Raw genomic sequence first — 24,397 nt, forward strand, 5'->3', positions numbered from 1 at the left:
CTGATTAACCTTGTGTAACAAGTAACTATCGTTCCTGTCATGAATGTAACCAAAGTGTATAAAACATGACGTTAAAATCCTAATAAACAAACAGTCATGGGCAATTTAGTATCTCCAATTTACCCCACTTGCACGTCTTTGGACTGTGTGAGAAAACCGTAGCACCCGGACTAAACCCATGCGGACACTGGGAGCAAACTCCACACAGAAAGGACCGGACCGCCCGACCTGGGTATCGAACCCAGGACCTTCTTGCTGTGAAGCGACAGTGCTACCCACTTAGAAGTTAAGGTTGTAAAGGAAGCAACATTGATATAGGTGTAAATTAGTTTTTCCTCAAATAACCAATAGTCTTTTGACTGTAACTTTACTTAGCTTTGCTACATATACCTATCAGGCATAACATTATGTCCACCTTCCTAATATTGTGTTGGCCCCCCTTTTGCTGCCAAAACAGCCCCGCAACTGTGATGCACTGTGTATTCTGACACCTTTCTATCAGAACCAGCATTAACTTCTTCAGCAATGTGAGCTACAGTAGCTCGTCTGTTGGATCGGACCACACGGGCCAGCCTTCTCTCCCCACGTGCATCAATGAGCCTTGGCCCTTACTATTTGGCCCTCGTCAAACTTGCTCAAATCCTTACGCTTGCCCATTTTCCAGCTTCTAACACATCAACTTTCAGGATAAAATGTTCACTTGCTGCCTAATATATCCCACCCACTAACAGGTGCCGTGATGAAGAGATAATCAGTGTTATTCACTTCACCTGTCAGTGGTCATAATGTTATGCCTAGTCGGTGTATATGCACATATGTGTCATTTTGAAATAATTCAGTGTGTCAAACATGACAGATTCTCAAAACACTGTATATTCATTACCATTAAACCAGTGTTACAGTACCTTCCTCGGGGTTTGATCCAAGCTCCTTCACCTCAGGGTTTGATCCAAGCCCCTTGCATACAGTAATGTAAAACAAACAAAAAAGGCAAATAATTTTTTTATTTGATTGATGAATCGTATGTTAAAAGTTAACATACTGAAACACTTCCTTATTCGTCTTGTTTATCAGTAGATACTGTAAATGGTTTTACTGTAGGGTAATATAACCTTACAAGAAAAACAGTCTAACAGAAAGTGTATATATATATTTCTTTCCTGTTGCAAAAAAGACACAAACTGTATATTTGTTGGGCTGTCAGTAAAAAATGAGAGATAATACAAAATATCACCTGTGCAACAGTGGGTTGTGCTGCTTGAACGTATTTCAGTGGTTTTAGGCTTGGTTTAAATAACAGACGAGGTTTATTTTTTTCCTTCTTCTGTGACTTCTGTGAAACTTCTGGGAGTTTTACTGTCAGGTCAACGATTCCTTGAGGTTTGAAATCAATTTGGTGGGTTCCTTTTTTAAGAATGGTTTTAAAATCTGTGGATTCAGAGAGCGGAAAACTATTTAACCAGTTCACAAATAAACAAATACCAAAACAATGTCTATGTAATAAAAAAATAATGACAAAATAACCAATATATTTATATTTTTTTAATTTCCTCAACCCTTGTAACGGACTCCAATTCCCAGAATACACCAGCTAGTCACGTGACTACACCAGCCAATCCAAGTGGAATTGCGTGATCAGATTCACCTGTGTTTTAGTGTACTTCCGGTATAAATACCCACCTGTTTAGCAAACTTATCGCAAAGTATTGCCCCTGTTTTACAGTAGCGTACCGAGCAGTTTTTTTGTTTGATTACATTGTGTATTGACCTGTTTTTTACTTGTTTGACTTCGATTGTGGCTTATCCCTTTTGTACTTTATCGTCGTTATCGTGTATTTGGCTTTGGTATTTTGATCATTTTTCTGTTTTCCGGTTTTCCATTTACATTTACATTTTCATTTTCAGCATTTAGCAGACGCTCTTATCCAGAGCGACTTACAGAAGTGCTTCTATAGTGAACATTTCATTTCTCAAGTTTAGGTAAACAACAGTCGAAGAACACAAATCTGCTAAAACCTGTTAGAACTAAAGTGGCTTTTTTTTTTTTTTTGAAATGGAAAACATTGGAATAAAGTGTTAGTAAATAAGTACAAGTCAGCCTAAGTGTTTAGTAAAAAGGTGGGTTTTTAATCGTTTTTTAAAGACAGCAAGAGACTCAGATGTTCGGACAGACAGAGGAAGTTCGTTCCACCATTTGGGCGCTAGAACAGAAAAGAGCCTTGATGCTAGTCTTCCTTTAGTCCTGGATGGAGGCTCAAGTCGAGCGAGACTAGAGGCTCGGAGGTTGCGTGGTACAGAGCGGGGTTTGATTAGACCCCAAAGGTAGCTTAAGGCTGGTCCTTTTTTGGCTTTGTAGGCGAGCGTCAGTGTTTTAAACTGAATGCGTGCAGCTACAGGAAGCCAGTGAAGAGAACGCAGCAGTGGGGTGATGTGGCAGTGTTTGGGTTGGTTAAAAACCAGACGGGCAGCTGCATTTTGAATGAGCTGTAAGGGTTTAATCGTGGACATGGGAGCTCCAGCCAGAAGGGAGTTGCAGTAGTCCAACCGTGAGATTACAAGTGATTGCACCAGAATCTGAGTAGCTTCCCTGGAGAGAAATGGACGAATCTTCCTGATGTTGTACAGGAGGAACCGACACGCTCTTGTCATGTTGGCTATATAAGGAGAGAATGTCAGCTAGTTATCAAGAACAACACCAAGGTTTCTTACCTTATCAGATGGTCTGATCTGGGAGTCATCCAGAGAAATGACTAGGTCCTGGGTTGGAGACTGATCTCCAGGAATGAGCAACATCTCTGTCTTGCTGGGATTAAGTTTTAGATGATGAGCCGACATCCATTGTGAGATATCTCGCAGACATGCTGAGATGCGAGCTGAGACTTGCGTGTCTGAAGGAGGAAATGACAGAACGAGCTGAGTGTCATCTGCATAGGAGTGGTAGGAGAAGCCATGGGAGGCTATGACCTTGCCCAGAGAGCGGGTGTAGATAGAGAAAAGAAGTGGGCCGAGTACAGAGCCCTGAGGAACACCGGTTGAGAGAGTGCATGGGGGAGATATGGATCCCCTCCATGTCACTTGGTAGGAGCGCCCTTCTAGGTAGGAGGCCATCCATTGCCATGCTGAACCTGTTACTCCAAGGTTGGAGAGAGTGGTCAGGAGAATGCTGTGATTCACTGAGTAAGAAAGGCAGATAGTTGGTTATAGACAGCACGTTCAAGAATCTTTGATAGAAAAGAGAGGAGTGAGACAGGTCTGTAGTTGTTAATGTCTGTAGTGTCTAGTGTAGGTTTCTTAAGAAGGGGAATGACCTGAGCCTTCTTAAAAGCAGTAGGGACAACACCTGATGTCAGGGAGTTGTTGATGATGGGTGTGATGAAGGGGATTAGGTCCTGTGAGATGTCTTTGAGGATGGTGGATGGTATAGGGTCAAGTGTGCATGTAGTGGGATTGCTGGATGAGAGGAGCTGTGTAACCTCATCCATGGTGAGTGGGGTGAAGCTGGTGAGTGTGTTGGTGGGTTGAGGGTCAGTTGAAAGTGGGTCAGTCGGAGAGAAGGATTGATTGATTTTGTCGATCTTGTCCTGAAAGAATGTTGAAAAGTCAGTAGCAGTGAGAGAGGCAGAAGGGGGAGGAGGAGGAGGGTTTAGAAGAGAGGAAAAGATAGCATGAAGCTTACGTGGGTCAGCAGAAGATTGTTCAAGCTTGGCTTTGTAAAAAGATGTTTTTGCAGCAGTCACGTCAGATGAGAACCTGGACAGCAGATCGTGGTAGGAGTGGAGATCAACACTGAGCTTAGATTTCCTCCACTTTCTCTCAGCTGCCCTTAATTCTCTTCTGTTGCTGCGCAGTGCATCTGAAAGCCAAGGAGCAGGGTGAGAAGGTTTACCTCGTTTGAGGGTAGGAGGACAGAGCTGATCGAGGGATGTTGAAAGAGAAGAGAGTAGAGTATTAGTTACAGAGTTGAGTGGAAGGGTAGCAAGAATGTCAGGGTTAGGTAGTGAAGTTAGGATGGTGGAGATCAACAGGGAGGAAGATAAAGAGTGAAGATTGGGGTGTGTTGTAAGGGTGAAAGTGTGGTTGGAGGTAGGAAGAGTTGGGAGACAGAGAGAGAAGGACACAAAGTGATGGTCAGAGAGGTGGAGTGGGGTGACAGTGAGGTCCAGAACAGAAGTTGGACGACTGAAGACAAGGTCCAGAAGATTGCCTCCTTTGTGTGTCGGAGGGCTGTGATTAAAGAGGAGGTCGAAAGATGAAAGAAGAGGAAGAAGACATGAGGACTGAAGTGTAGGGAGATTAAAGTCACCAAGAAGAGTCAGAGGAGTTCCATCTGAAGGGAAGAAACTCAGAAGAACATCCAGCTCTTCTATGAAGTCTCCCAATGAGCCAGGTGGTCTGTAAATGACAATGATATGAAGAGTAATCGGAAAAGTAACAGTAATAGCATGAAATTCAAAAGATGAAATGTTAAGGTGAGAAACATTCACAGTAGTGAATTGCCATTTCCTGGTCAGGAGCAAACCTGTACCTCCACCCCTACCAGATCCTCTCGGTGTATGAGAGAAGGTGTAGGCAGAGGATAAGGCTGCTGGTGTTGCTGAGTTCTCGGTGGTGATCCATGTCTCAGTCAGTGCCAGGAAGTCAAGGCTGTGAGAAAGTGCAAAAGCTGAGATAAAGTCAGCTTTCTGGACAGCTGATTGACAGTTCCAGACCCCACCTACCACCACTGTTTGAGACTGTTGCAACAGTTGGGGGTAGATGAGGTTGCTGGCGTTGCTGTTCCTATAATGTGCCCTCTGATGTCTGCGTTTTCGGTTTGATGTTTCGGTTTGTTTATCATTTGGTTTTGACCCGCGTTTGTGTTTTGACTACGGTTTTTGGTTTGCCCTTATATATTAAAGTTTATTTGATTAAAATCTGCGAGCGTCTATTCTCAGTCTGTATCGTTACACTGTGCAGGCGCCATCAGTCAGCCAGCAGCGGCCGCAATCGCACCAGTTATGAGGACCTATGATCTGACTTTCTTACCCACTAACCCTGAACAACAGCCAATAGTTGTTCATGCAGCCGCCCAGCCTAGTCGGAAAGGCAGAGCTGAGAATCGATACGATGTTTCCGAGACCCCAACTCTGGTGTGCTAGCGTACTTTACCGCTGCACCACCTGAGCGACCAAAATAACCAATATTAACTGATAAAAAAAATTATAAGCATTAAATATCGTAACAAACTTGAATAGTCAAGTATTTTTAATAGCCTGTGAAATACCAATTAATAATAGAAAGTATTACAGACAATAAAAATTATATTATGATGATGATTATTATTCCATTCCAGTTGTAGTATTCCATACAACACTTCAGACTGTTAATATTGTTTTTTATCTCTAAATTATAATAATTAATAATTATTAACAATAACAAATAATTAACAATTATAATAATAATAAATAATTCATAATAAATAAATAATTCATAATAATAAATAATTCATAATAATAAATAATTTATAAAATTAATTGATAAAAATTAAACAAATAAAGGCTTGAAAGTATATATATATATATATATATATATATATATATATATATATATATATATATATATATATATATATATATATACAGTATATATATATATATAGTGAGGAAAATAAGTATTTGATCCCCTGCTGATTTTGTAAGTTTACCCCCTTACAAAGACTTGAACAGTCTATAATTTTTATGGAAGGCAAGCTCCTCCCGTGTAATTCTGGGCTGACCTCACCTTTCTCAGAATCTTTCTTACCCCACCAGGTGAGATCTTGCATGGAGCTCCAGAGTGAGGGCGATTGACTGTGATCTTGTATTTCTTCCATTTTCGAATTATCGTGCCAACAGTGGTCTCTTTCTCACCAAGCTTCTTGCTGATGGTCTTGTAGCCCATTCCAGCCTTGTGCAGGTCTACAATCTTGTCCCTGACGTCCTTTGATAGCTCTTTGGTCTTGCCCATGGTGGTCGAGAGATTTGAATGGAAGAAACTGATTCTGTTACAGGTGTCTTTTATACAGGGACAGGACTAATTTGTGTGCCTTTTGTGCACATAACCGGTCTGTGGGGGTCAGAATTCTTGCTGGTTGGTAGGGGATCAAATACTTATTTCCCTTAATTAAATACAAATTAATTTATAACTTTTATTTAATTTTTTTTTCTGGATTTTTTGTTGATGTTCTGTCTCTCTCTGTTAAAATAAACCTTCCATAAAAATTATAGACTGTTCAAGTCTTTGTAAGGGGGTAAACTTACAAAATCAGCAGGGGATCAAATACTTATTTTCCCCCCTGTATATACTGTATATATACATTATATATACATAGAACATACAAGTACATAGAACAAAAAAAAAACTAGATTTACCATTTTCATTGGTGTAGACAAGAAGGGCTTTTTGCTTGTCTTCAGGATGTTCTCGGATCTGCAGGACCTCTCCTCCTGATTTTCTTCTGTTTTTGAAATACAACTCAAGTTTGGACCTCACCATGTCTAACTCCACTGGTAGACCCTCCAAAATCAACGTTTTCTCGTCCATGACGTACTTTTTTTTTGCTAAAATTAAACTAGAAATGATCTATGAGACGTGTCATCACTGTGCCAGTGAATCAGAGTTAAATGATACAGGGTTTCCTGACGGTTACTTTCACTTTCATTTACTGTAAGGAGCTTTTCAACTCTTTAAATGAATCAATTCAGTCAGCTCAGCTCACTAGAAAGAGTCGGTTCTTTCGGCTCACTGGCGTTTACAATAATACTGTTTACAATAATCTTTATTATTCCTGTCACATGAAGAGAAAAAAAGTGCAGTACGTTATAAAGCTGACTTTAAACTTCGCATTTTATAATCAAAATCTGGATCTAAGTTAGGTTTAAATAACAATAAAATAAAATGAATAATAAATCACTACAAATAAATAAGAACCAACTTTTAATTAATTGAACTAACGTGGAAGATTTCAAATACCATTTTCAACTTGACATTGACATTCTGACATTTGACGCTTTTATCCAAAGCGACTTACAGTACTGTGACAGTATACAGTCTAAGCAATTGAGGGTTAAGGGCCTTGCTCAAGGGCCCAACAGTGGCAACCTGGCAGTGGTGGGGCTTGAACCAGCGACCTTTCTATTACTACTCCAGTACCTTACTCACAAGGCTACAACTGCCTACAAGAACTTGACTCAAGGTGTTTAGACTTAAATTGCATTTGTTACGCTAAAATGTATTTGGGCAGCACGGTGGCTAAGTGGGTAGCACTGTCGCCTCACAGCAAGAATACATTGTATCGAATCTCAGCTTTGCCTTTCTGACTGGGCTGGGCGGGTGCATGAACAATGATTGGCTGTTGTTCAGGATTAGAGGGTAAAAAAAAAAAAAAGTCGGATCATAGGTCCTCATAACTGGTGCGACTGCGGCCCCTGCTGGCTGACTGATGGCGCCTGCACAGGGCTGAGGAATAATGCTGATGGGGGTGTGTCCCTCCATACACAGTGCCCGTCAAGTGTATGAACTCGACTTGTGCAGGTGAAAAATGCAGTCTGTACTGACTGTGCGTACCGGAGGGGGTGCATGTCAGTTCAGAGGCGTCCTCAGTCAGCAGTGAAGGGTCGAATCAGTATTGAGGACGCAATCAGGGTAATTGGACACGACTAGACTGGGGGATAAAAATTGGGGAAAAAAGAGGGAAAAAAATATATAAATTAAAAAAAGGTCCTGGGTTCAATCCCCCGGTAGGGCGGTATGGGTCCTTTCTGTGCGGAGTTTGCATGTTCTTACCATGTTTGTGTGGGTTTCCTCCACAGTCCAAAAACAAGCAGCCGGGATAATTGGAGACACTGAATTGTCCTAAAGGTACCTTGCCGCTTGGATGCATAAACCAGTGCATTGTAGTGCCGGTCCCAAGCCCGGATAAATAGGGAGGGTTGTGTCAAGAAGGGCATCCGGCGTAAAAACTGTGACAAACCAATGATCACGATCTGCCGGCTACCCCTAACTAGGGCAGTTGTAGCCTAGTGGTTAAGGTACTGGACCAGTAATCAGAAGTTTGCCGGTTCAAGCCCCACCACTGCCAGGTTGCCACTGTTGGGCCCTTGAGCAAGACTCTTAACCCTCAATTGCTTAGATTGTATACTGTCACAGTACTGTAAGTCGCTTTGGATAACAGCGTCTGCTAAATGCCGAAAATGTAAATGTAAATGTAACGGGAGCAGTCAAGGAAATAAAGTTACGATAAAATGTATTAAATTTTTTATTTACAAAATGTTTGTAATGTATGAAATAATAACGATAATTATATAAATATTATAATTGGTAATAGTAATTATACAAATAATTGTAATAATTATTATAATAAAATATAATAATAATTATAATTAAAAGGTAGTATATAAAATAAAATGTTCAAATATTTTTATTATTATTATTATGTGTAATTGTTGTTGTAGAAACTAATAGAACAGGTTACTTGACATCAGTACTAGGTGTTGGTTCAGCCTAGGTTCTGTTTATTTCATTCCTGTTGCGAAAACAGAAGGGACCTGTTTGATTCTTAACCACGAGTCGGCTCCCAACATTCATTTAAAAGAGCCGACTCGAAGAGCTGACTCGTTCGCAAACGAAACACAACTGGTGTGTGATTCTCGGAAAACACCGAACAAACTTTCGATATCGAAAGCATTGTTGTATCTACGCAGTCCTGTCAGGGCGTAAAGCTACAATTAGCTTAAAAATATTTTAGTTTATTTACTTGTTTCTGGGAAGCAGCGAGTATAGGTTTGGTTTTAAGTATGTCTGATTTAAAAGGGCAGACGAACGGAGAGGTGAGTTTACAGCTGCTTAAATGTTCTCGATTATTCTCCACTTTATTGGCGGATGTTTGTCTCGAAACAAAGTCTATAACCAAAATAGAACCAGTCTATAAAAATATAACCATTTTTAAATGGCTGTCTTTTTTATTACATGGTCCAAGCTTGAAACAGACACACTAGCAGAACAGGAGCTGACCGACGCAAAGAATGAGTTGGAGAAATTGAGAGTAAGTTTACCATAGTATATTTACATTTACATTTTCGGCATTTATCAGACGCTTTTATTCAAAGCGACTTACAGTACTGTGACAGTATTGTGGCGCCGGCGAGCAGGAAGACGAGCGTCGGGACCTCGAGTGAGCTGCCCTTGGCAGTTCTCTCAGTGGTTTAGGACGTACACTCATTCATTCACACATACATCCATACAACAGACAAACATATAAGCTACCTATCCAGCTCTCACCGCAGCCACCCAGTCTCCCACACTGGGATACACGCTGACGGTAAGCCTGGATACCACGGCTCCTCCCACTGACGCTACATAGCCCCCTCCCTAAAGGTCAACCGTCCCGGTGACCTACTCACCAGCGACCACTGGGTGGCTCCATGTCCGGACCTCACCCCATTACACTGCCGAGCCGCTGTTTCAACACCCCTGCTGCACCTGGCTTTCCATGCCCTCGCAACAACCCCGGGGCCAGCGCACTCAGACAGATCGGGCATATTGGCCCACCGAACTACCAAAGCCACCCAGACATCGCAATCCCACTTCTGACACCAATGTGGCGCCGGCGAGCAGGAAGACGAGCGTCGGGACCTCGAGTGAGCTGCCCTTGGCAGTTCTCTCAGTGGTTTAGGACGTACACTCATTCATTCACACATACATCCATACAACAGACAAACATATAAGCTACCTATCCAGCTCTCACCGCAGCCACCCAGTCTCCCACACTGGGATACACGCTGACGGTAAGCCTGGATACCACGGCTCCTCCCACTGACGCTACAGTATATTGTCTAAGCAATTGAGGGTTAAGGGCCTTGCTCAAGGGCCCAACAGTGGCAACCTGGCAGTGGTGGGGCTTGAACCAGCGACCTTTGGATTACTAGTCCAGTACCTTAACCATTAGGCTACAACTGCCCTATCTACCATATTTGTGTCTTTAGGAGCATAGTTTCACTGTTATAAAAGCCATAACATCCTCACATTGGACAAATTACCAGCTGTCACTTCTTTGGGAACAAAATGGGTATAGAACCCATCTACTTTCAAGCCTCAGTTCTTTGTAGAACAAAGTCCACCAAGAGTTGGAAACATTTCTCTAAGGTTGTGGTCCATGTTGACAAGACTGCATCATGTTATTGCCATATATTAATCAATTGCTATTCACACAGCAAATCTTGTTGTTCTACCACATACCAAAGTTGTTTTTTTTGTCAGATCTAATGCCTAGAGAGGCCGGTAAAGTACACGGTAAAGTCATTTCCATGTCTGCATGGTCAGCAGCAATATAGAGACACAGCATAATGTGTCTCAGATCTAGCACTCTGTTTATAAAGACTATACTACACATCTGTTAATATATACTGCAATGAACACTTTACAGCAGTTTAGTATACAGTAGACCCTTGACTTACGAATTTAATTGGTTCTGAAGGGCTGTCCTTAAGTCAAAATGTTTGGCAGTTAAACCTGTTTTTCCCATAAGAAATAACGTAAATAGAATTAATCCGTGCCAGACCTCCCAAACCACCCCCTTACCTAACCCTTCTAATGTCTTAAATGGTCTTTATTGTTATAAATACAAGTATATTTTCCCTTAAATCTTGAAATAATAGAATATACATTCCTGTAATAAACAATAATAAACAACAATACACAGTAGTACTGTACTGTACATAAACACACATCACATTTCAGTACAATACGTGTTCTGTACTATACACCATAATACATTTCCTTCTTTTTTTTATAAAATGTATCTACCAGAAACAATAATAACTCTTATATTTCTCTATTATTAGTGTTGTATTTTGTAGGTGCAATTGCACGAAAAAAGAAATACTTTACTCAGCGCACTTCCTTCTTCTCTCTCACTAACTGTCCCCTCTGTCTGATACACAGTGACACCTACTGGCAGGAGTAATTATACAACACAACAACGTTTTCTCTGCAGCTTCTTTTCGGCCATTTTAATATAGAATTTTATGAAATATAAAGAAAACATTGAAAAAACACCGTCCGCTGTCCGAATGTTCGCTTACTGTATATATACAGTGTATCACAAAAGTGAGTACACCTCTCACATTTCTGCAGATATTTAAGTATATCTTTTCATGGGACAACACTGACAAAATGACACTTTGACACAATGAAAAGTAGTCTGTGTGCAGCTTATATAACAGTGTAAATTTATTCTTCCCTCAAAATAACTTAATATACAGCCATTAATGTCTAAACCACCAGCAACAAAAGTGAGTACACCCCTTAGTGAAAGTTCCTGAAGTGTCAATATTTTGTGTGGCCACCATTATTTCCCAGAACTGCCTTAACTCTCCTGGGCATGGAGTTTACCAGAGCTTCACAGGTTGCCACTGGAATGCTTTTCCACTCCTCCATGACGTCATCACGGAGCTGGCGGATATTCGAGACTTTGCGCTCCTCCACCTTCCGCTTGAGGATGCCCCAAAGATGTTCTATTGGGTTTAGGTCTGGAGACATGCTTGGCCAGTCCATCACCTTTACCCTCAGCCTCTTCAATAAAGCAGTGGTCGTCTTAGAGGTGTGTTTGGGGTCATTATCATGCTGGAACACTGCCCTGCGACCCAGTTTCCGGAGGGAGGGGATCATGCTCTGCTTCAGTATTTCACAGTACATATTGGAGTTCATGTGTCCCTCAATGAAATGTAACTCCCCAACACCTGCTGCACTCATGCAGCCCCAGACCATGGCATTCCCACCACCATGCTTGACTGTAGGCATGACACACTTATCTTTGTACTCCTCACCTGATTGCCGCCACACATGCTTGAGACCATCTGAACCAAACAAATTAATCTTGGTCTCATCAGACCATAGGACATGGTTCCAGTAATCCATGTCCTTTGTTGACATGTCTTCAGCAAACTGTTTGCGGGCTTTCTTGTGTAGAGACTTCAGAAGAGGCTTCCTTCTGGGGTGACGGCCATGCAGACCAATTTGATGTAGTGTGCGGCGTATGGTCTGAGCACTGACAGGCTGACCCCCCACCTTTTCAATCTCTGCAGCAATGCTGACAGCACTCCTGCGCCTATCTTTCAAAGACAGCAGTTGGATGTGACGCTGAGCACGTGCACTCAGCTTCTTTGGACGACCAACGCGAGGTCTGTTCTGAGTGGACCCTGCTCTTTTAAAACGCTGGATGATCTTGGCCACTGTGCTGCAGCTCAGTTTCAGGGTGTTGGCAATCTTCTTGTAGCCTTGGCCATCTTCATGTAGCGCAACAATTTGTCTTTTAAGATCCTCAGAGAGTTCTTTGCCATGAGGTGCCATGTTGGAACTTTCAGTGACCAGTATGAGAGAGTGTGAGAGCTGTACTACTAAATTGAACACACCTGCTCCCTATGCACACCTGAGACCTAGTAACACTAACGAGTCACATGACATTTTGGAGGGAAAATGACAAGCCGTGCTCAATTTGGACATTTAGGGGTGTAGTCTCTTAGGGGTGTACTCACTTTTGTTGCCAGTGGTTTAGACATTAATGGCTGTATTTTGAGTTATTTTGAGGGAAGAATAAATTTACACTGTTATATAAGCTGCACACAGACTACTTTTCATTGTGTCAAAGTGTCATTTTGTCAGTGTTGTCCCATGAAAAGATATACTTAAATATCTGCAGAAATGTGAGGGGTGTACTCACTTTTGTGATACACTGTATATATAGAGAGAGACGTCACATGTTTCGCGAATTTCGGTTCGTAATCCAAAATTTGTTCGTACATTAACTTGAAAAAGATTGTTCGTAACCCAAAATGTTCATATGGTAAACCGTTCATAACTCAAGGGTTTACTGTATTATCTATCTATCTATCTATCTATCTATCTATCTATCTATCTATCTATCTATCTATCTATCTATCTATCTATCTATCTATCTATCCATCTATCCATCTATCCATCTATCTATCTATCTATATTCTATTCATCTACGTGTGCTATTCCCCACACTATTACCCCACTACTATTAGCCTGCACTGTTAACACAGTGCAAAACAGAGATCAAACACATATGACACCAGGCACTGATTTTCTAACCTTTTACTGTCCAGTTTTGGTAAATCTGCGCCCCCATATTCCTATCTTTGTCTAACAGGTATGGAACTCGATGTGGTTTGTGATTAGTATGACAGGCTACTTTGCAGTTAGATTAGTACTGTGCTTTACAACCCCAACTTAAGGTGGTATGGAAAATGCAAATAAATAATAGTGGTTCTTACATTTACTCTGACTTAATATTTCTCATTCTCTATAGGGGGCAGGTCAGTACCTGTACCCTCTGTACCTCTCTTTCATAGCCATGCATATGTATCAAGTGTGCATCATGTAGTTTTGCATTGTTATATGAAAAATGCATGGATGTCCCTGGAATAGATGTTGTCTTGAGGGCAGCAAATGTTGCTTCAAATAAACAATGTGTATTTTTTGCATTTTATAATACTTAATTTTCTAGAAATTGATGGAGGCTGCGGACACAGAAAAATCCAGGTTATTCTTGGAGAAAATGGAGACTGATGGGATGAAGAAAAAAGCTCAGCAGGAGACAGCAGATCTTCTGCAAGCTGAAGAGCAAATTGTAGTCGGCCATGGCAAACAAATGCAAGATCTACAAGTATGTTTACTATCCTTAATATTTGCATGTATTTATGCAGCCTTTAATTATTTTTAACACCTTTTGTTTTCAAAGTGTTGCTTATTAATTATAACAAAGATCCATTGTAATATGTATTTTTGTCTCAAAAGTTAGGAAGAAATACTCACTCACTCTCTCACACAGTAATACCCTGGACGGTGTGCTAGTCTATCGCAGGGCAGACATACATACACACACACACACACACACACCCATTCACCTATAGGGCAATTCAGTGTCTCCAATTAACCTTGACTGCATGTTTTTGTACTGTGGGAGGAAACCGGAGCTCCCAGAGGAAACCCACGCAGACACGGTGAGAACATGCAAACTCCGCACAGAAAGGACCCGGACCGCCCCGCCTGGGGATCGAACCCAGGACCTTCTTGCTGTGAGGCGACAGTGCTGCCCACTGTAATAATCAAAGTCCATTCTTTGAAAGCAATAATATAAACCATTACACAATGATGATCAGGATCCTGACCAGTTGCAAAGTTTTATAAAGATCAACTTTTCAAACACAGTAACATAGTAACTTTTAACACATAGTTGTTGTATAACATGTTGTTGTATAAATTTCTAGGTTGGTAGGCGCGGTTATATGTTTATACATCATACATACTGATTAATATCTTTATATGCATTAGTTCCAAACCTGACTTTCAAAGGATACCAAGTCAGGCAAACAACAACAATAATGATATAACATGTTTCAAAAATGGAGAATAAAAAGACATTTATGAAGTAAAAAAAAAAACCCAGAGGAATGACAGGATGTTGTTTAGGATAAAATATGTCTTCGTATACTTGCTGTTTATGCCTTCTATTACCTCACTTATTAATTGTATTATGTTTGACTTATTTATTTTGTAACAGAAAGAAATAATTAGCCTTAAAAAAGCTAACGAGGATCTGGTGAAAAAACTGCAGCGATATAAAGAGGAGCTCAAGTCCAAGCAGGATGAAACAGACACTTTGCAACAAAGATTCAAGGTACTGGTTCTACAATCCATATGCTGGATACACTGTATGGCAGGGGTGTCAAACTCATTTTCACCGAGGGCCACGTCTGCATTATGGTGGCCCTCAAAGGGCCGATTGTAACGTATCCTGCTGTGATTGCAGTCTGCCTTTTAAATCTTGGACAATTTTTTGTTTTTCTTCGAGGCTAAATTCTGTGTTTGCTGTCAAAATGGCAAATTTACACTGTATATTTATAATGTATATCTACATTTAGATAGATAGATAGATAGACAGATAGACAGATAGATAGATAGACAGATAGATAGATAGATAGATAGATAGATAGATAGATAGATAGATAGATAGATAGATAGATCGATAGATAGAAATTTTATTGATCCTGAAGGAAATTAAAGTAAATATTGTACTCCTTTACCACAGACACGGCCTCATAAGACAAGAGACGTACCGGTTTTTCTTCTTGAAGCACAAACTTGTTTTCACTTTCCCATCTTTCATTAAATTACCTCCTTCTGCTTCAGTTATCTCTTCTTGTACATTTTGGGATTATTTGTAAATATTTCTCAACATCACTTGTTGGAAAACCGCCTCAGTTAAACGCTGATGTATAAACACTGCCATCTAGTGGCAGGATGCGGTCACTTTGTGGGTCACAAAATCGGCATGCATTGTGGGAGATGCAGTTTATATACGATTTTACGTTGTATTTTAAAACAATCATACGTCTTTTAAGCTGTCGGATTTGGCCCGCGGGCCTTGAGTTTGACACATATGCTGTATGGTATTAAGTGTGAGTGTTTAAACAACACTCATTGTTAACATAAAATATTAAACAGCTTTACCATACATTCTTAGATCAATGCCCAGATCCCTGAAAAGAAAATGAAGTTTACTCATGTAGAAAAAGAAGAGGAATCTTCTGAGGACAACAATGAAGACATCAGTGCCGTGTTCGCCATTAGACAGAGGCCATCGATCCTGTTAAAAGGTGGCCAAGCTCTCATCACCTTTGAGGAAGAGAAAGGTACAGTTTGATACAGTCTTTCCACAATAAATAATTTGTGTACGTTTTCAACAAGTATCTATTTAAACAGGCAGTTAGACTAATGCATTTGATTCATGGATTTTCTAAAAAGTATCTGGACACTTCAACACTTCTATGTTATTTGGCCGGTTGGATAGGCTAAAACTCTTAGTGCTGCAATCAGTACATTTTGAGGATTTGCTTTTTTCAGTGATGTCATTCTTAATGTAATAAACTCAACTGAAATAGAAACTACATACCATATAATGTGCATTATACACCAACCAGGCATAACATTATGACCACTGACAGGTGAAGTGAATAAATTCATCACGGCACCTGTTAATGAGAAGGTCCTGGGTTCGATCTCCAGCTGGGGCGGTCTGGGTCCTTTCTGTGTGGAGTTAACTACCTGTCCTGAATGTAACCAAAAAGTAAAAAATCCAAATAAACAAACAAACAAACAAACACCTGTTAGTGGGTGGGATATATTAGGCAGCAAGTGAATATTTTATCTTTAAAGTTGATAGTGATGCAGCTCTTGTGGGGTGTTCCCGGTCTGCAGTGGTCAGTATCTATCAAAAGTGGTCCAAGGAAGGAACAGTGGTAAACCGGCGACAGGGTCATGGGCGGCCAAGGCTTATTGATGCACGTGGGGAGCGAAGGCTGGCCGTATGGTCCGATCCAACAGACGAGCTACTGTAGCTCATATTGCTGAAGAAGTTAATGCTGGTTCTGATAGAAAGGTGTCAGAATACACAGTGCATCACAGTTACAGGGCTGTTTTGGCAGCAAAAGAGGGACCAACACAATATTAGGAAGGTGGTCATAATGTTATGCTTGATCGGTGTATATTAAACTTATTTAAGACTTGTTTTATTGGTGTGGCTGAAACATAAAAACTAAATAATCAAAACATGTTTCTACATACTTTTCATGATATAGTTTGTACCCATTTAACCAAAAATATTTGCACCTTCTTTATTCCAGTGACGGATCAGATTCTCAAGCTGTCAAAGTGCACTGTGACCTGCGACACAAACCGGGTTGAAGTGAAGCCATGCCCCCTAGCTCTCCAGCCTTCTGTGAAGTTTGAGGTGCAGTAAATCATTTGGTTTGATTATATTCTAATATCTTCTCATCTTTCTTACCACAACTTAGAAAAAAGCACCTTATTGTCATCAAACTAGTGGTCATCTGTTCATATTTAAAGTTCAAAAATGGTTTCCTACAACCATTTCTTAATGGTGTTTTGTCATTGGCTGTGTCTCAGTCATTGTCTGTGTCTCAAACCATTTCTTAATTGTGTTTTGTCATTGGCTGTGTCTATGCCGATCCCTGCCCTGACCGAGGAGATCGAAGCTAACCCACATCCCCTCCGACACGTGAGCAGCAAGCCGCATACGTCTTGCCACCCTCACATTGGCGAGTGTTGCGCCACCTAGCGTTGCGTGCGGAGAGACACACCCTAAGAGCACTCCTTCCTCATCTCCGTGTAGGCGCCTCTAATCAGCCAGCAGAGGTCGTAACCGCACCATTCTGACAGAGAGAGACCCACTTTCGACCTTAGTCCCGCCCATCTGTACAACAGGCCAATCGTTGTTCATATAGCCGCTCAGCCTCTGCTGGTAAGGCAGAGCTGGATTCGATACGACGTACTCGAGATCCAGCTCCGGTTGCAGCGTGTGTGTTTTAACCGCTGCGCCACCTGAGCGGCTTGTAGTTTTTTAAGATTTGACCAGAGTTGACCCTGATCACATCTTTTTGTCCACAGGTGCATATTAAGGTGTCAAAGAGGACCATCAAGTTCTCAAATGCTCCTCCTATTCTGCCAGTGGAACGAATGAGGGACAGGCTGGAGCTGAGCTTCTCGAAGCCGAGTCGTGGTGGAGGGGAGGTGGAGAAACTGGAGTATGACCCGAAGACAGAAACAGGCTACATTACCTTCGTTAATACTGGAGGTCTGTTTCCATTACAAACCTTCTTATTGAGCTTGCAATCCTAATATTCATTTTTTGATGCCATTGGCACAAATTCCCACAGGTACACTTCAAAATCTGTTGAACAGTCTTGCCGAACGAATGGAGGCCAATTTCATAATTATGAATAATGAATTCAGATAGTGCGGCATGGTGGCTAAGTGGGTAGCACTGTCGCCTCACAGCAAGGAGGTCCTGGGTTCAATCCCCAGGTGGGACGGTCCGGGTCCTTTCTGTGCGGAGTTTGCATGTTCTCCCTGTGTCCGTGTAGGTTTCTTCCCACAGTCCAAAAACATGCAGTCAGGTTAATTGGAGACACTGAATTGCGTAAGTGAATGGGTGTGTGTATGTGTGTGTATCTGCCCTGTGATGGACTGGCACCCCGTCCAGGGTGTTACTGTGTGCCTTGTGCCCATTGAAAAGCTGGGATAGGTTCCAGTCCTCCCCCTCCCCGCGACCCTGATTGGATAAGCGGTGTGAGTGAGTGAGTGAGTGAATTCAGATAACCCAGATGTATCTATCTGACCAAGGTCCCAGGGTTACTGATTCGTCCATTCCTAGTGTTATAGGACCAGACTTGGGCAAGTCTAAAGAATCTGTTGGGATATTTTGGCTTAAAGTACGGTGGGAACATAAGTGCTCATAAGTGCATAAACAAACTATGTTGAAATATTGTAACCCAGTCATGCATCGCATAGGTGGAGCTTAAAGTAAGAACAGTGTAAAAAATAGTTCGACCAAGAACAAGCATCTTAAGATATTATGGCCAAAAGGTCGCCTTATAAGACTTCATTAATGCTATAGCTCTGTGTTTTGTTTGCAGAAAACACATTATATGCTTTATAAATAAGTATTACGTTTACCAGGGTAAGAACTTTTAGTTAAACTGAGCTAGACTGAATAAATATGTGGACAGTTTGTGAAAGTGAGCAATGGGTTTCTCTTATTTGCTGACATTTGCATGGATGTTGTGTAATAGATTCTACTTCTCTTGACTACAGAAAGCTGGGTTGGGTTTATCAGGAGGAAAAGTCTAAGGGCTAGACTTTGGCACTTTGGTGTGGGCGTAGCTACACTCAGTTTCAGTGCCATTAACAGCCAAGTGTTCCAGGGACTTTCCCTGGAATCAAAATATCATTAAGAGATAGAGGCTGACCTCACAAGACTGGTCCGCCCCTAATTAGGTTCTAAAGGTCAATCACAGAAACCATTTCTTTATTTACGTTCGCCCTACTACAGGGTGTCCCAAAATTAACTGACATTTTAATTTTTTAATAAAACACATTTTTTATTTACATACATTTTTATTACATCTGACAAATGACCGCCTCGACCGTGGCAGCACATGTTCACTCTTTTGATGAAATTTTCCATGACACGTTGACATAATTGCTGAGAAATTTCAGCAATGTTGTGTCAAATTTCTTCTTTGAGGTCCTCAATGGATTGTGGTTTGCTGGTGTACACTTTATCCTTAAGATAACCCCAAAGAAAGAAGTCTAACGGCGTCAAGTCACATGATCTTGGTGGCCAATTTACATTTTTAAAGTGAATTTCTATGCGTTGTTCAATTGTGTACCTTTTCATGATTTTACCTCAACGTTTACTAATGACAGCAATTTAAAAATCTCTTACTGTGGTTTTGCCGCGAAAAAATGGCGGCAAATTTCAAATGTCAGTTCATTTTGGGACACCCTGTACATCTCTTAATGATTAGACTTGAGTGTAAATCATTGTTGCTTTGTCTGATCCACTCATACTAACACACCACCATGTCAGTGTCACTGCAGTGCTGAGAATGATCCACCACTTAAATAATACCTGCTCTGTAGTAATCCTGGGAGAGTCCTGACCATTGAAGAACAGGATGAAAGGGGGCTAACAAAGCATGCAGAGAAACAGATGGACTACAGTCAGTAATTGTAGAGCTACAAAGTGCTCCTATATGGAAAGTGGAGCTGATAAAATGGACAGTAAGTGTAGAAACAAGGAGATGGTTTTAATGTTATGGCTGATCGGTGCTTCCTCCTCGAGTGGTGACAGCTTGAGCATTTTTTTACTTTTATCTTTAGTATCTAAAATGCATTTTGACTAAGATATATTTTTCTCATTTACTTCCAGTTGCAGAGAATTTGACTCTAAAAGGAAAGTTCTACGTAGATGTTGGTAAAGAGATTGTGGTCAGTGTGGAACCACTGTTTGAATACCAGCTGAAGAAGTTTCAGGTAACAGACCTCTGATAGTGTCTTGTTTTGTCCAATCCTGTCAATATTGACCAACACAACATACTCAGTAATCCTGAGATGTGAACATGAATCTTATTTAATGATACCTGGTCAGGAACTGTACATTTTGGCCCCTTCTACACTATCACCACACCTGACTCAATCAGTCCATGTCTCTGATTCTGCTTTTTTTTTTTTTTTGTTATAGTCATTTTCAGGAGTCCCGAAGCGTACCTTGCTGCTGAAGGACATTCCGGAAGTATCGGATGAAGAAGATATGCAGGATCATTTGGAGATCCACTTCCAGAAGCCTAGCAACTATGGAGGAGAAGTGGAGAGCATTAAATATCTGTCAAAAAGGGATCTGAGAGCTTTCTTCTGTGAGGACTGTGCTCAAATGGAAGCCCAATAAGCAAATTCTCTGCAAATGCTGAATTTAACCTCTTCTTTTTAATTAATGCCTTAATAACAATCAGGTTCTTTCTTAAAGCAATCAGGGCTCTTTGCAAAACTGATTTTAGATAAAGTGCCTGTCCTCTTAATTGCCTTTATGTCAATGAAAGATCTATGTGGATGCAGACGTCTCCTTTGACGTGTGAAGTCTTCGGCCGCTTCCTTACACTGACAAGTGGTGAACACCCTATGCTCTCTGCGTTCCTTTACCACTTGTGCTAAAATAGTCTACAGTAGTAGTATTATGAAAATAGTACTCAGGGCTGAGTAGCTACTGTAATGAAATGATTGTAATGAGATGAACACTGTTTAATGATGAACCAAAAATATAAGCACAATAAGCATGTTTTATTCTATGCAAAAACCATTCATTAATCAAGGATTAGCTAAAATTAAATAAAAAGCTTTGTAATTCAACAGGTGGTGATTCTGCTTTCCAAGTGTTCAAAACAATGTTGTAAATGTGATTGATCCAGCTTTAACATTACTGTGTTAAGCTTTTAAACAAGGTAATTGTAAGGGTTCCAGCTGTACACCAGATGGGAATTATGGCTCTTTGAAGAGAGACGGATCTTTTGGCTCTGTTTGTTTTAAAGAGCCGTTCAAAAAAATGGCTCTTCGTTCTTTTTTTTCAGGCAGCGGGAGGCGCTACTGGGTACCCCGATACAGTAGACCGGTTAGAGTTACGAACGGTTTACCATACGAAGATTTCGGGTTACGAACAATCTTTTTCAACTTAACGTACAAACAAATTTCGGATTACGAACTGATTCGCAAAACATGTGACGTCACGAACAAGTTGACTCCGAGCGTCTCTCTCTCTCTCTCTCTCTATATATATATATATACTGTATATATAGAGTGAACATTCGGACAGCGGACAGTGTTTTTTAGGTGTTTTCTTTATATTTTGTAAAATTCTATGTTAAAATGGCCCCAAAGAATTTGCAGAGAAAGTGTAGTGGTGAGAAAATAAAACAATCTAATGCTATTTGTTGTTGTATAATTACTCCTGCCAGTAGCTGTCACTGTGTATCAGACAGAGGGGACAGTGAGAGAAGAAGGAAGTTATACTTTTGTGCAATTACACCTACAAAATACAACATTATTGAAATAAAGAAGAAAATAATAGAGAAATATGAGAGTTATTGTTGTTTCTGGTAGATACAATGTATTATGGTGTATGGTACAGCACACGTACTGTACTGAAAAGTGATGTGTGTTTATGTACAGTACAGTACTACTGTGTATTGTTGTTTATTATTGTTTATTACAATAATGTTCATTCTATAATTTAAGATTTAAGGGAAAATATAGTTGTATTTATAACAAAAAAGACCTTTTAAGACATTAGAAAGGTTAGGTAAGGGGGTGGTTTGGGACAGATTAATTCTATTTACATTATTTCTTATGGGAAAAATAGGTTTAACTAACAAACATTTTGACTTAAGAACAGCCCTTCAGAACCAATCAAATTCGTAAGTCAAAGGTCTACTGTATAACGGCTCCCAGAGGCGCGACTCGGTTCTTTTCGTTCATTATAAAGAGCCGTTCAATAGAATCGGATCGTTCGTGAACGACCCATCACTACTAGATTGCCGGCAGAGGGCGCCGTCGCGGCATGCGTGCGCGGACTGCGGGAACTCCAAATCCCAGTCAGACCAGCGCGTATCAGACGCAATAGGGTTCAGCTGCGGATCATTAACGAGGACGGAGAACTCCCGCCCTGACCTGTATTTAAACAGAAGAGAGAGCGGGATTTACCGTCGCACCTTGTTTATTCTGTCAGGGAAAGCCGGTAACGTCAAGCCGCATAGCGGGGCGACGGTAGGGCACTGCCCGAGGTAATCTCCTCTGTTAGGGAAAGATAGGTTTATTCTCTGGGGCGACATTTCTCTCCTCGGAAGCGCCATCCGAGAGAGAGAAGAGAGAGTAAAACAGCGGTCCAGTTTTCGGGTCTGATCTCTGTGCACTGCGATACGTCAGCAGTGACGTTTAGCTCGGCGGTGTTCCAATCCGACTCGCTAGGGAAAGCCGGTAACGTCAAGCCGCATAGCGGGGCGACTGTAGGGCACTGCCCGAGGTAATCTCATTAGTAGGGAAAGTAAAAAGAAAATAAATCAAATAAATAATCAAATTAGATAAAAGAAAAATAAGTACTACAATACAACAAAGAGAGCAGGAAGGACTCGCTTATTATATAAAACAATAAGAGAGGAGATTTACCTCTCATTTTAAGTTTTGTGTTCCTTTATTGAGTTTTAATGTGAACCAGTGTTTATACCCCCCCCCCCCCCCCCCCCCCAATTTAAGTTACATACTGTATTCAGACATCCCAAGTTGCAAAAACTAATTTCAGTGAGGTACCCCTGGACCTCGACCCTGATCCCCCAAGCCCAAAAAAACCCCCCAAAAGCTAAAAAACCTCTCGCACACACCAAAGGATATGGGTGATAACAGAACTTATAGGAGCTGCTAACTGAGCTACTAAGCTAACTGTTCGCGTCACAAACACATTAATGTGTACTACATAGTGCACTAGATAGTTTGAAAGATAATATATTTATGTTCCCTACACAGTGCACTAGATTGTATATTAGAAAAGAATTTATGTTCCTTACTTAGTGCACTAGATAGTGTGCTAGATAATAGACTTATGTTTCTTACATAATGCTTTAGGTAGTGTATTAGTTAACGGATTTATTTTCCCTACATAGTGCACTAGATAGTATTTTAGATATGAATTTATGTTCCCTACGTAGTGCACTAGATAGTGATTTAGACACTTGGTTTATGTTCCCTACACAGTGCACTAGATTGTATATCAGATCACGGATTTATGTTCCCTACATAGTGCACTAGATAGTGTATTAGATAACGCATTCATGTTCACTACATAGTGCACTAGAAAGTATAACTAGATGATGATTTGTGTTCCTTACATAGTGCACTAGATAGTGTATTACATAATTATGTTCCCTACATAGTGCACTAAATTGTATATCAGATAACGGATTTATGTTCCCTACATAGTGCACTAGACAGTATATTAGACAATTGATTTATGTTCCCTACACAGTGCGCTAGATTATATAACAGATAACGGATTTAATACGCGAACGGGGAAAAAAAAGTCTGTGCCGCCTGCGTGCACGTTTGTGTGTGTGTGTGTGTACGCTCTTGGCCGCTCGTTCTAGATTCCGGGAGATTTTATCTGACTTGCGGGCATCAGGGAGCCGCTATGTATATGCGGGAGACTACCGGAACTTCTGGGAGACTTGGGATGTCTGCTGTATTCACGAAACATGTGACGTCATGAACAAGTTCACTCCAACCGTCTCTCTCTCTCTCTCTCTCTCTCTCTCTCTCTCTCTCTCTCTGTATATGTGTATATATATACAGGTATATATACAGTGTATCACAAAAGTGAGTACACCTCTCACATTTTTGCAGATATTTAAGTATATCTTTTCATGGGACAACACTGACAAAATGACACTTTGACACAATGAAAAGTAGTCTGTGTGCAGCTTATATAACAGTGTAAATTTATTCTTCTCTCAAAATAACTCAATATACAGCCATTAATGTCTAAACCACCGGCAACAAAAGTGAGTACACCCCTTAGTGAAAGTTCCTGAAGTGTCAATATTTTGTGTGGCCACCATTATTTCCCAGAACTGCCTTAACTCTCCTGGGCATGGAGTTTACCAGAGCTTCACAGGTTGCCACTGGAATGCTTTTCCACTCCTCCATGACGACATCACGGAGCCGGCGGATATTCGAGACTTTGCGTTCCTCCACCTTCCGCTTGAGGATGCCCCAAAGATGTTCTATTGGGTTTAGGTCTGGAAACATGCTTGGCCAGTCCATCACCTTTACCCTCAGCCTCTTCAATAAAGCAGTGGTCGTCTTAGAGGTGTGTTTGGGGTCATTATCATGCTGGAACACTGCCCTGCGACCCAGTTTCCGGAGGGAGGGGATCATGCTCTTCTCAGTATTTCAC

The 24,397-nt window shown here is 40.9% G+C and overlaps 2 protein-coding genes across 2 annotated transcripts in view; one reads left to right on the forward strand and one right to left on the reverse strand.

Annotated features, from left to right (window-relative positions):
- parp14rs3 (poly(ADP-ribose) polymerase family member 14-related sequence 3) overlaps positions 1-6,567 on the reverse strand; it is a 44,089-nt gene extending 37,522 nt beyond the window's left edge. The window contains exons 1-3 of the mRNA XM_063005793.1: positions 6,390-6,567; positions 1,235-1,428; positions 906-957 (exon numbers count right to left, since the gene is read on the reverse strand). Coding sequence (XP_062861863.1) covers positions 906-957; positions 1,235-1,428; positions 6,390-6,561 — 418 coding nt within the window. The 5' untranslated portion in view covers positions 6,562-6,567. The remainder of the gene's footprint in view (positions 1-905; positions 958-1,234; positions 1,429-6,389) is intronic.
- A 2,161-nt stretch (positions 6,568-8,728) lies between these two features.
- Positions 8,729-21,518, forward strand: nmi (N-myc (and STAT) interactor). The gene is made up of 9 exons (XM_063005881.1): positions 8,729-8,846; positions 8,996-9,061; positions 13,547-13,705; positions 14,603-14,719; positions 15,566-15,734; positions 16,725-16,831; positions 17,509-17,695; positions 19,835-19,938; positions 20,147-21,518. Exons 1-9 carry the CDS (start codon positions 8,814-8,816, stop codon positions 20,348-20,350), a joined length of 1,146 nt encoding a protein of 381 aa, XP_062861951.1. The 5' UTR covers positions 8,729-8,813; the 3' UTR covers positions 20,351-21,518.
- The last annotated feature ends 2,879 nt before the right edge of the window (positions 21,519-24,397 follow it).

Source organism: Trichomycterus rosablanca, chromosome 12, assembly GCF_030014385.1.
Source record: "Trichomycterus rosablanca isolate fTriRos1 chromosome 12, fTriRos1.hap1, whole genome shotgun sequence".
NCBI classification, from domain to species: Eukaryota; Metazoa; Chordata; class Actinopteri; order Siluriformes; family Trichomycteridae; genus Trichomycterus; species Trichomycterus rosablanca.